The 13,269-nt window shown below is 43.1% G+C and overlaps 1 protein-coding gene across 1 annotated transcript in view; it reads left to right on the top strand.

The window, feature by feature from the left end:
• The window catches only part of TRIM14 (tripartite motif containing 14), a 60,641-nt gene that overhangs the window by 29,396 nt on the left and 17,976 nt on the right, over positions 1–13,269 (top strand). The window contains exon 2 of the mRNA XM_075825542.1: positions 6,914–7,009. Within this exon, the coding sequence (XP_075681657.1) occupies positions 6,914–7,009 (96 nt within the window). The remainder of the gene's footprint in view (positions 1–6,913; positions 7,010–13,269) is intronic.

Genomic DNA, 13,269 nt, shown 5'->3' with positions numbered 1-13,269 from the left:
ACATGGATGATGCCTGGTTCAGCCATCATCACCGTATATAACCCCCACCATCCCTGTATATAACCCCCATCATCCCTGTATATACCAGCTATCGTTCCTGTATAAACCCGCCATCTTCACTGTATTTTACCTCCATCCTCCCTATACATACCAGCCTGGCTAATATATATAAAGGGATGATGGCTGGTATATACAGGGATGATGGCTGGTATATACAAGGATGATGGCTGGTATATGCTGGGATGATGGCTGGTATATACAGGGATGATGGAGGTTATAGACAGGTTTGATTGCTGGTATATACGGGGATGATGGGGGTTATATAAAGGAATGATAGCTGGTATATACAGGGATGACGGGGGCTATATACAGGGATGATGGCTGGTATATACAGGGCTGATGGGGGTTATCTACAGGGATCACGGGGGTTATATACATGGATGATGCCTGGTTCAGCCATCATCACCGTATATAACCCCCACCATCCCTGTATATAACCCCCATCATCCCTGTATATACCAGCTATCGTTCCTGTATAAACCCGCCATCTTCACTGTATTTTACCTCCATCCTCCCTATACATACCAGCCTGGCTAATATATATAAAGGGATGATGGCTGGTATATACAGGGATGATGGCTGGTATATACAAGGATGATGGCTGGTATATGCTGGGATGATGGCTGGTATATACAGGGATGATGGGGGTTATCTACAGGGATGATGGCTGGTATATACAGGGCTTGATGGGGGTTATATACAGGGATGACGGGGGTTATATACATGCATGGTGCCTGGTCCAGCCATCATCACCATATATAACCCCCACCATCCCTGTATATTACCCCCATCATCCCTGTATATACCAGCCATCATTACCCTATATGAACCCCAATATCACTGTATTTAACCCCCATCATCCCTATGTATACCAGCCTGGCTAATATATATATATATTGTGAGACAGTGACAGGTAAAGTCATTGAGGGAAGGTACATTTCCCCTAGAATCCTGTCATATGTATCCTAGGCTCCAGGGAATGAGTAGTTCTTGCAATAGAAAGCTCTAGCTTAAGGAAAAGCCAGAAAAAGGGCCTGGAGTTGGATTGGAGAAGAGCAGGGCGGGTTCCCCAATCCCTAATCCATCTCTGTTTGTAGGACAAGGCTGCTGCTCAATTAGCTGCACCTGTAGCCTGTGTATAAAAAGGTGCAGACACAGTGTGTGTGAGTCTCACCCCTGACTCAGACTGGAGACTACTAAGGCTGGAGTAGCCTGTATTCTATGTGAGTAAAGACCTGTGTTACTTTGTGTCCAGTGCCTGGTAGGAAGGCACTCAGTATAGTTAGATAAATATCTTGTTTAGTTAGTGCTCAGATGAGCAGGATTTATTTTATATTTTGCCTTGTTGTACAAGAGGCTGTTTCTTTGACAAGAATAAAAACACAGGCAAAGCCCTGTTATGACTTTTAATGCACGGTGTCCCTGTCTCTGGCTACAAAGAAACCGCTGTACCAACCTCTCCTGATGCTAAACCCTCACATATGGTGGAGGATGCGGGCACGGTCTTAAAGAGACATACACCTATTTAAAAGGTACTGAGCTACTCAGGATCTACTCCAAGAAGTACCGCCTGGATGTTCTAACCCCAGGAACAGCAAATCGTGCGGAGCACCCGGTAAGACTGTTCCATTTACTAGAGGGGTGAGAAATATCTTTAAGAGAGGTGGCTCAGAAGGGGAGCAGACGGAGGGAAGAAATCCCAGAGAGACACTGAAGGCCAGACCAGGGTCTCAAGTTGGGGACCGGGGCCGCATACAGTGCTGGCGGTGTTATGGACCTGGGCATATTGCTGCCAATTGTCCCCTGACTACTGAGCCAATGGAGTGTGATGCAGCAAGGCGAATATCCTTGTTTGCACGTCCTGTTTGTTCTGCTGAGACTGTTTACGAGACTGAGCAACAAATGTGTGTCGTAAAAGTGGAAGGGTGTACTGTGAGTGCCTTGCTGGATTCTGGGAGTCTGGTTACCCTGGTGCATGCCAGCCTGATAGACCCTGGAACATTCAGCGGACATAGTATAGGGGTCCTGTGCATACATGGGGACACTAAAGAATACCCCACCGCTTTGGTCACTCTAGAGACTTCCTGTGGAACCGCTTGCCATGAAGTGAGTGGGGTCAAGTCCCTGATGCACAGTGTGATCCTGGGGAGAGACTTCCCAGTGTTCTGGGACTTGTGGAGGAAGAAAGATGTAACCTCCACTGTAAATGTTAATGATGGTATTAATGTGTGCGCTGTGATTAGCCCAGAACCCTTTAACGAAGATGCTGAGGTGCCAGCAGTAGGGCTGACCACTGAGCCTGATAAATTTCCTCTGGCTGTTTTTGCTGGTGAAACAGATGAGCAGGAGGAAATTTCTGAGATACCAGAGTTAAATATATCACGTAACAATTTTGGGACCGCTCAACTTAGCGATCCCACATTGGTAAAAGCCAGGGAAAATACTAAGGTATTAAATGGAGTGCCTCAACATCCAGGGGCTGATAAGGTGTTTCCACACATGGCGGTTAACCAGGATTTGCTGTATCGGATAGATAACGTACGTGGGGAGGTTGTTGAACAGCTGGTGATACTCCAACCGTATCGTAGAACGGTGTTGGACCTGGCTCATAAACACGTGCTGGGTGGACATCTAGGTTGCGAAAAGACCAGAGAGCGTATCTTACAACGATTCTTCTGGCCGGGGGTATATACGGAAGTTCAGAGGTATTGCGAGTCCTGCCCGGAGTGTCAGATAACGGCTCCTATGCCACATTTTTGGAGTCCGCTGGTGCCTTTTCCTATCATTGGGATCCCTTTTGAAAGAATTGCCATGGATCTGGTCGGCCCTTTAGTCAAATCCTCTAGAGGACATCAATATATCCTAGTGGTGTTGGACTATGCCACATGCTACCCTGAGGCAGTCCCTTTGCGAAATTCCTCTTCAAAAGCCATTGCAAGAGAGTTGTTTTACATGTTTTCCCGTACTGGTTTACCTAAGGAAATCCTTACCGATCAGGGAACTCCCTTTATGTCCAAAATCACCAAGGAATTATGTAAACTGCTGAAAATTAAACACCTGCGTACCTCTATATATCACCCTCAAACTGATGGTCTTGTCGAAAGATTCAATAAGACATTAAAAGGCATGTTGAGGAGGGTGGTTAGTAAGGATGGGACGGATTGGGACTGTCTTCTGCCCTATTTGATGTTCGCTGTACGTGAAGTTCCTCAATCATCCACAGGGTTTTCTCCTTTCGAACTTGTATATGGCAGAGAACCCCGTGGTCTCCTGGACATAGCCAAGGAAACCTGGGAGCAAGAGTCCACACCTTATAGGAGTGTAATTGAGCATGTCACGTTGATGCAAGACCGAATCGCTGCGGTCATGCCGATAGTTAAGGAACACTTGGAGCAAGCTCAGGATGCTCAGAGCAGGGTGTATAACCGAACTGCTAAAGTTAGAAATTTTAACTCTGGTGATCGAGTGTTGGTCTTAGTGCCAACCGTAGAAAGCAAATTTCTTGCTAGATGGCAAGGGCCGTATGAGATAATTGAAAAGGTGGGGGATGTAAATTATAAAGTTTACCAACCAGGTAAAAGGAAGACAGTGCAGTTATACCATGTAAACTTAATTAAGCCATGGAAAGAAAGAGAGACCCTCGTGGCAGTAAGGACGCCCTATAGTCCTAACCCAGATGTGTATGTGCCAGAATCCCTCGCAAAGCCACAGAAACAGGAGACAAAAGAGTTTGTGCAGAGAAACACAGACGTGTTTTCAGAACTGCCAGGACAGACCAGTATAATAAAACATGACATTGTGACCGAGCCTCAGGTTCGGGTCCACTTGAAACCCTACAGAGTCCCTGAAGCTCGTAGACAAGCCATATCTGAGGAGGTCAAGAAAATGCTAGACCTTGGGATTATTGAAGAGTCAAAAAGTGAATGGTCAAGTCCCATTGTATTGATTCCGAAACCAGATGGGTCATTGCGTTTCTGTAACGACTTCCGCAAGTTAAATGAGATGTCAAAGTTTGACGCATACCCAATGCCAAGAGTTGACGAGTTAATAGAGAGACTGGGCGATTCAAGGTATTTTTCAACACTTGATTTAACCAAAGGCTATTGGCAAGTACCCCTCACGGAGGGCGCCAAAGAGAAAACTGCGTTCATCACCCCGGATGGTCTGTTTCAATATATTTGTTTACCATTTGGGCTACATGGGGCTCCAGCGACCTTTCAAAGGTTAATGGACATAGTCCTCAAACCCCATCGTCGGTATGCTTCGGCATATCTGGACGACATTATAATCTTTAGTGATGACTGGGAAAGCCACTTACCAAAAGTACAAGCAGTACTAAACTCCCTCAGAGCTGCGGGGTTAACAGCAAACTCAAAGAAATGTTCCTTAGGCTTGGAGGAAGCACGGTATCTGGGGTACATAATTGGGAGAGGGGTGATAAAGCCACAGGTCAACAAAGTTGAGGCTATCCAAAACTGGCCCCAGCCCTCAACCAAAAAGCAGGTCAGAGCTTTTCTAGGAATTGTAGGTTATTACCGCAGGTTCATTCCAAACTTTGCCAGCACAGCGGCGCCCCTGACAGATCTTACCAAGGGAAGTAAGTCTGTCATGGTCAAGTGGGACACGAAGGCTGAAAGCGCCTTTCAAGAGTTGAAACTGGCCCTGTGTAACCAACCAGTCTTAGTCACTCCTGACTTCAAAAAGGAGTTTGTTGTCCAAACTGATGCTTCTAATGTGGGGCTCGGAGCAGTTCTGTCACAAGAGGTGGGTGGTCAGGAACATCCTGTGACCTATTTGAGCAGAAAACTTACCCCGGCTGAGAAAAACTATAGCATAGTTGAACGGGAGTGCTTGGCAATTAAGTGGGCACTTGAGTCCCTGAGATATTATTTATTGGGTCGTCGGTTTAGGTTGGTTACAGACCACTCTCCTCTTACGTGGATGTGTCAAGCTAAAGAGAGAAATGCAAGAGTTACACGGTGGTTTCTTACTTTGCAGAGCTTCAAATATACTGTGGAACACAGAGCAGGAAAACTGCAGGGCAATGCTTTGTCTAGGACACACTGCCTTGTAGCTAAATGTGTCCGATCCCACGGGCTCGAACAGAGGAAGAGGGTATGTGAGACAGTGACAGGTAAAGTCATTGAGGGAAGGTACATTTCCCCTAGAATCCTGTCATATGTATCCTAGGCTCCAGGGAATGAGTAGCTCTTGCAATAGAAAGCTCTAGCTTTCCAATCTCGGCTTAAGGAAAAGCCGGAAAAAGGGCCTGGAGTTGGATTAGAGAAGAGCAGGGCGGGTTCCCCAATCCCTAGTACATCTCTGTTTGTAGGACAAGGCTGCTGCTCAATTAGCTGCACCTGTAGCCTGTGTATAAAAAGGCGCAGACACAGTGTGTGTGAGTCTCACCCCTGACTCAGACTGGAGATTACTAAGGCTGGAGTAGCCTGTATTCTATGTGAGTAAAGACCTGTGTTACTTTGTGTCCAGTGCCTGGTAGGAAGGCACTCGGTATAGTTAGATAAATATCTTGTTTAGTTAGTGCTCAGACGAGCAGGATTTATTTTGTATTTTGCCTTGTTGTACAAGAAGCTGTTTCTTTGACAAGAATAAAAACACAGGCAAAGCCCTGTTATGACTTTTAATGCACGGTGTCCCTGTCTCTGGCTACAAAGAAACCGCTGTACCAAACTCTCCAGATGCTAAACCCTCACAATATATATATATATATATATATATATATATATATATATATATATATATATAGGGATGGTGGGGTTTATATACAGGAATGATGGCTGGTATATACAGGGATGATGGTTGATATATACAGGGATTATGGATGTTATATACAGGGATGATGGGTAGTCCAGCCATCATCCCTGTATTAATCCCCATCATTTCTGTATAAAGCAGCCATTATTCCTGTATATAAACCCTATCATAACTGGATCCATCGGGGAGGGGTGCTTGCTCACCCTCTCCTCATACGCAGGCTTCTTCTGCTCCTCTCTCACAGGCAGCAGCACAGGCATGCTCTAGCAGACGTGCCTAGCCTGCGGCACAACTGCTAGCTAATACAGCGTGGCCGCGTGCGGTCATAGTGAGAGCGGCGGGCCCCACCATCTCAGTGGGCCCCACCACCTCAGTGGGCCCCACCATCCCAGTGGGCCCAGAGCCCCCTTGCTGGCCCCTAGCCCCCCCCACTAGCTAGACTACTGGATTCCAGTAATCTGGAACCAGCCTGCTTCCAGTTATCCGGCACCAGCCTGCTTCCAGTTATCCGGCACCAGCCTGCTTACAGTTATCCAGAACCAGCCTGCTTTCAGTAATCCGGAACCAGCCTGTATCCGCTGCCTGCTATCTGACTGTGTCCATTTGCCTCCAAGGTACCATCTACCAGTGACTGTATTACACCTGTCTGGTCAGCAGCTACTCCGTTATGGCAGAGTAGCCCAGTTGTTCCACAACCCCATTGGATGTTACACTCCCGTTGACTCAAGGCATGCCAGTCCTACACTGGTTGCAATAAAATGCAAAATCCATAGACTGAGATCTTGTTGTATTGGTTCCCTATGGATTCCCATTGTTCAAAACTTACTTCTGGAATTTGCCCTAAATGAGCCCTAGGTTGGTGATAACATGATGGTTTCACACATCAGTCTAGTTTGGTGTACACATTGAGGCATATAGACATTGGAGTCTGAGAACTATGATATGTGTACCTAAACTCTACCTGTACATCAAAACCTTTGTAGGATTCTCTCTCAGTCCCTTTGCTACATGAAAAGTATGGCACACTGACTTGCAAAACAGTTTTCTATGCTAATAAACTTCTCCCCATGTCTTGCAGAATCTGACAAGCAGATGCCTGGAGAAGCTTGATCAAAAGAAAAGCTATGTACTTGGCAACATACATCATATTGAGCAAGCTGCCACAGATCTCAAGGTATGAGGCATATCTAAAAAATAAGAAACACTACAGGGTTACATTCAATACACGAAAGTTGCAAATTCTATTTAGCTCTAAGTTGAGAAATTCCTAATTCCAGGGCTCTCAAATACAATCAGTAAAAACCATTGGCAGCTCCTGACACAATTCATAATTTGTTGAAATGAATGGTAGAGTCTCAGACCTCAACTCCTTGAGTCAATTAACTCTTTGCAGACAGGATCTGTTTTATATCCAGCTACTGCCAACACCTATTACAATGCAATCTTTCTGATTTCATATGCAAAGTTTACAAATTACATAGCCAATAATTTACAAAGATGCATAGCAAAATAATAGCAGTAAATTGTAATACCGTACATCCTCGTGTAGGTGGGATTTTTAGATAAAATTGGAGAGTATTTAAGATATAAATAAATAAATAAATAATAACAATATTCAAGGGATGATAACAAAATTGTGCCAATGTATTTCATTATTTTATTGTATAATTGACACACATTCCAATATTTTTAATTTGCACAAGGACATTGCGTGTTCTTCGTTTAAATCTGTGTCTGCACAAGCGATCATACAACTGAATGTTGGGTGCCTGGCACCAAGGACAGAAGACAGAAGAATCTTTTTACCACTTCTGGCTTTACATACACAGTGTTCAATGAGTGATGTGTTGTATAGAGTAGAGGCAAGTGGCAGTGATGTTAGGGAGCTGCTGGTTCTAACTCTGAACAGCACTAAGGGTATGTTCACACGCTTAACAAAAAACGTCTGAAAATACGGAGCCGTTTTCAAGGGAAAACAGCCCCTGATTTTCAGACGTTTTTTGAGCAACTCGCGTTTTTTGCAGTGTTTTTCGCTGCGTTTTTGCAGCATTTTTTACGGACGTTTTTGGAGCTGTTTTCATTGGAGTCTGTGAGAAAACGGCTCCAAAAACTTCCCAAGTAGTGTCCTGCACTTCTTTTGACGAGGCTGTAATTTTACGAACCGTCTTTTGACAGCGACGCGTAAAATGACAGGTCGTCGGTACAGTACATCGTAAAGCCCATTGAAAGTAATGGGCAGATGTTTGCCGACGTATTGGAGCCGTTTTTTCAGACGTAATTCGAGGCGTAAAACGCCTCCATTACGTCTGAAAATAGGTCGTGTGAACCCAGCCTAATAGTGAAAATTGTCACTGTATCAGGGCTGATTTCCCCTGGTTTTAGCACCAGTTACTGTGGAAAAGTAGAAGGTTATAATGTACTTAAAAAAAAGGACATATGCATGAAATAAAGCAGGTTGAAAAAAAGCATTACCAATAAAGTTAAAATGAAAATATTGCCACAAGCCCAATCTGTAACTAACCTCGTTCCAATCACCCATAATTACTTGTGTCATACATCAAAGTGACTGCATTGGAAAAGGAAACCCATCTCAAACTTTATTTTAAAGTAACATTACTAAAATGTTAAAATGCAATTCTTTTTAGCATTTTGACCCAAATAACACTGGTCCACAAGCAACTGCTGAAATTCATCAATCTTGTCAGGGAGGACCACTAAGAGAATATCTGCCAGTGTAAAATCACCGTTAACAAGCGCTGATCGCCAATCCATTCACAAGGAGCAACGATTGTTAAGTGGGGATGAATGATTGTTATTACGATAGTTATTATGATCGTTTGTCCCCATGTATTTCCATCATGTCGGAAGCACATCCCCTGTTTACAAAGGGAGATGTGCTGCCAACTAGCGACCATTTTTTTGGCTACATAAAACATGCAACCAGCCGATAAACGAGCGTTTGCTCATTCAGTGGCTGTTTACCCAGGGCAATGATCGGGAACGAGCATTCACCGAATCATTGGCCCATGTGAAAGCATATTTATTTACCAATCTGATTATTACTAATTGATGATATGGTTGGTAAAGAAAAATAGAATTGACAATACAAATAGGAACCAAAAAAGGGGACATGCACAACTATATGGTTGGAGGGGATTGTGGTCCTTTCAAATATTTCTACTTTTTGATCTCCATGTACCTGCCACATATGGTTGTAGACATTTTAATGTATATTAAAGGAAAATATTTTGCTGTTTACATGTATGCTTTTACAAATTATGTACATTTGGATTAGCCATTCTATTGTAAAATGAAATCACTAATGTAGCAGCAAGTGGAACTAAATTTGGTGTAGGAGAAATGTAAAATGAGCAGTGTATGGGAGGAATGGCTGTAAATCGTGGCAGTATAAAGCATAGCCTGAGAACATGTATTTTTTTTTATCATGTTCATTCTAGTAATTACTGCAGAAATTGTAACCGTAATTATCCAGATAATATATGAAGCAAAATCATTCAGTGCCATATAAAGCAGCATATGGGTACCTAACAACCAATTTAACGCCACCCTATGTCTCACTGAAAACTCTCTCACTTATTTCTCTTTGAGACGTCCCTGTCTAAGCCAGTGAATGGAATTTGCTTTTGCTTGTACAATAAACCACAATAACTGAAGTATGTACAATGCATTCAGAAAGTCTTCAGACCCTTTCAATTTTTTCACATTTTGTTATTTTGAGGCCTTGTGCTAAAATTAAAAAAAAACTCACGTTTTTCCCCATCATTCTGCACTCAATACCCCATAATGACAAAGTGAAAACAGAATGTTAGTAATCTTTGATAATTTATTGAAAAGGAAAAACCAAAATATTGCATTGACATAAGTATTCAGACACTTTACTCAGTACTTAGTTGAAGCACCTTTGGCAGCGATAACAGTCTCCAGTCTGCTTGGGTATGATGCCACCTGGATTTGGGGAATTTCTGCAATTCTTCTCTGCAGAACTTTTCAAGCTCTCTCAGGTTGACTGGGGACAGTTGGGGGCAGCCATTTTCAGGTCTCTTCAGAGATGCTCAATTGGGTTCAAGTCAGGGCTCTTGTTGGGCCACTCAAGGACATTAACCGCTTCCCGACATATGACATACAGTTACGTCATAGATTGGTAGGGGAAGTATGGAGCGGGCTCACGGAGTGAACCCGCTCCATACGATGCCGGTGTCGGCTGTATGTTACAGTCGACACTTCAGAGTAATGAGCGGCATCGCGCTCGAGCGCGACCCCACTCGTTTAACTCGTTAAATGCTGCGGTCAATAGCAACCGCAGCATTTAAATCGTTAGAAAGAGGGGGGCGACCCACTCTAACAGTTCATCGCGCCCCCCGCAACGCAATCACGAGGGGGGGGCGGTGGTTGCTATGGCTGCCTGGGAGCCTAATGAAGACCCCCAGGTCCGCCATCTTTGTACACCTATTAAGCCCTGCCTCCGGCCTGTCAGAATCACGATATACTGCAATACATTAGTATTGCAGTATATCGTACAAGCGATCTAACGATCGCTGGTTGAAGTCCCTTAGGGGGGACTAATAAAAAATTTAAAAATTAGTTAAATAAAGTTGTTTTTTTGTGTAAAAAAAATAAAAAATATTAAAACCCTTTTCTTATTTTCCCCCTAGAGCATAGTAAAAAATTTAATAAGTAAACATAATTTGTATCACCGCATCCGTAAAAGTCTGAACTATTACAATATATCATTATTTAACCCGCACGGTGAACGCCGTAAAAAAAGAAAATTGTAAACGCCAGAATCTCTATTTTTTGGTCACCTAATCTCCCACAAAAAATGAAATAAAAAGTGATCAAACCGTCGCGTGTACACCAAAATTGTGTTATTAAAAACTACAGCTTATCCCGCAAAAAATAAGCCCTTATACCACTTAATCGACGGAAAAATAAAAAAGTTATGGCTCTCGGAATTTGCCAACACAAAATAAATTTTCTTTTTTACACTTAGGTTTTTACTTGTAAAAGTAGTAAAATATAGAAAAAACGATATATATTTGGTATCACAGTAATCGTATTGACCCACAGAATAAAGTTAACATATTGTTTTAATTGCACAGTGAATTCCGTAAAAACGGCGCGCATAAAACCATGGCGGAATCGCTGTTTTTTTCATTTTCTACCCCACAAATAATTTTTTTCCCGTTTCCTAGTACATTATACGGCAAAATAAATGGTGCTACGAAAAACTACAACTCGTCCCGCAAAAATCAAGCCATCAGTACTATATCGATGGAAAAATAAAGACGTTATGGCTTTTGGAAGGTGGGGAGGAAAAAACTAAAATTAAAATCTGAAAGTTGTTTACGACGGGAAGGGGTTAACAGAGTTGTCCCTAAACCACTCCTGTGTTGTCTTGGCTGTGTGCTTAGGGTCATTGTAATGTTGGAAGGTGAACCTTTGGCCCAGTCTGAAGTCGATAGCACTATAGATAAGGTTTACATTAAGAATATCTCTGTACTTTGCTCCATTCATCTTTCCCTCAACCCTGACCGGTCTCCCTGTCCCAACCGCTGAAAAACACCCTCACAGCATGATGCTGCCGCCACCATGCTTTACTGTAGGGATGGTATTGGGCAGGTGATGAGCAGTGCCTGGTTTCCTCCAGACATGCTGCATAGAATTGAGGCCAAAAAGTTCAATCTTGGTTTCATCAGACCACAGAATCTTGTTTCTCACAGTCTGAGAGTCCTTTAGGTACTTTTTTTGCAAATATAGCCGAGCTTTCATGTACCTTTTATTGAGGAGAGGCTTCTATCTCGCCACTCTGCCATAAAGCCCAGATTGGTGGAGTGCTGCAGTGATGGTTGACCTTCTGTAGGTTTCTCCCATCTGCACACAAGATCTTTGGAGCTCAGCCAGAGTGACCATTGGGTTCTTGGTCACCTCTCTTACCAAGGCCCTTCTTCCCTGATTATTTAGTTTGCTGGGGCAGCCAGCTCTAGAAAGAGTCCTGGTTGTTCCATAATTTTTCCATTTAAGAATTATGGAGGCCACTGTGCTCTTGGGAGCTTTCAGTGCAGCAGAATTTTTTTTGTACCCTTCTCCAGTTCTGTGCCTCCACACAATTCTGTCTCTGAGCTCTACAGGCAGTTCTTTCCTCCTCATGGCTTGGTTTTTGCTCTGATATGCATTGTCAACTGTGAGATCTTATATAGACAGGGGTGTGTCTTTCCAAATCATGTCCAATCAAATGAATTTACCACAGGTGGACTCTAAATCAAGGTGTAGAAACATTTCAAAGATGATCTAGAGAAATGGGAGGCCCCCACAGCTAAATTTCAAGTGTCATAGCAGAGGGTAAGAATACTTATGTCCATTCAAAATGTGAGTTTTGCATTTTTAACAAATTTGCAAAAATGTCTAAAAATCTTTTTTTACCTTGTCATTATTGGGTATTGAGTGCAGAATGATGCGGGAAAAAACGTTATTTTTTTTTTTTTCATTTTAGCATAAGGCCTCAACATAACAAAATGTGAAAAAAGTGAAAGGGTCTGAAGACTTCCCCGATTACACTGTATGTCAGCTCATGAAAAAAACAAAACAATTATCTGTAATTATGGATGAAATTGTTGACCATTCATTTCTATAGGCCACAGACACCTTTCCGTATAATTACAGATGTGTGTCTGGGCCGTAGGCATGATCCGCAAACATGGCCTATTCTTGTCCGCAATTGCGGCACGGACTTGCCCATAGAAGTCTATGGGCACTTCCGCAATTGCATCCGTATTTGCGGACTGTGAAAACCCTTATGGTCATGTGCATGAGACCTAATACTACATTTTCCTTGCAGCTGCTGCTGAAGGGGAAATACCTGGCCAGACGCAGCTAACCCCATTAATAACAGCTGATTGGAGGGCAGGGTTGCCAACCTCCTTTTTAGTTTTTTTCTGGACAATTTAGCCAAAAATCACAAACGGTCAACATTTTTTACCGAAAGATTGGAAAACAAAAGTAAATCATAAAGATGCTAAATAATATATTTCTATAACTCAGATATTGATGATTAACACATTTACCATAAGCTGTAAAATCATAATAATGATTAAAAAAAACACAGCAGTGGACTGGCCTACTAGGGTACTAGGGGAATCCCTGGTGGGGTGGGCCCCCGACTCTGACACAATAATGGGCCCCAATGGTCCAGCAGAAGACAACCCCATTTGGAGCCGACTTTGGAGCTGACAACCCCATTTGGAGCTGACAACCCCATTTGGAGCAATAACTTGTTACCAGGGTCTATTTCCTATAGGATGAGTCAAAGATAACCTATTAGACCTCATTGATATGTCCTGTGAGTGCAATGATAAAGATTACAATGCAATTAAAAGTGAACATATACATGTTCTGTATAGAAGGAGGGGGTCCCTC

The sequence above is a fragment of the Rhinoderma darwinii genome, chromosome 1 (assembly GCF_050947455.1).
Source record: "Rhinoderma darwinii isolate aRhiDar2 chromosome 1, aRhiDar2.hap1, whole genome shotgun sequence".
In the NCBI taxonomy this organism is placed as follows: Eukaryota; Metazoa; Chordata; class Amphibia; order Anura; family Rhinodermatidae; genus Rhinoderma; species Rhinoderma darwinii.
Note: the sequence above shows the minus strand (reverse complement) of the source record. Positions and strands in the feature narration are given on the sequence as shown.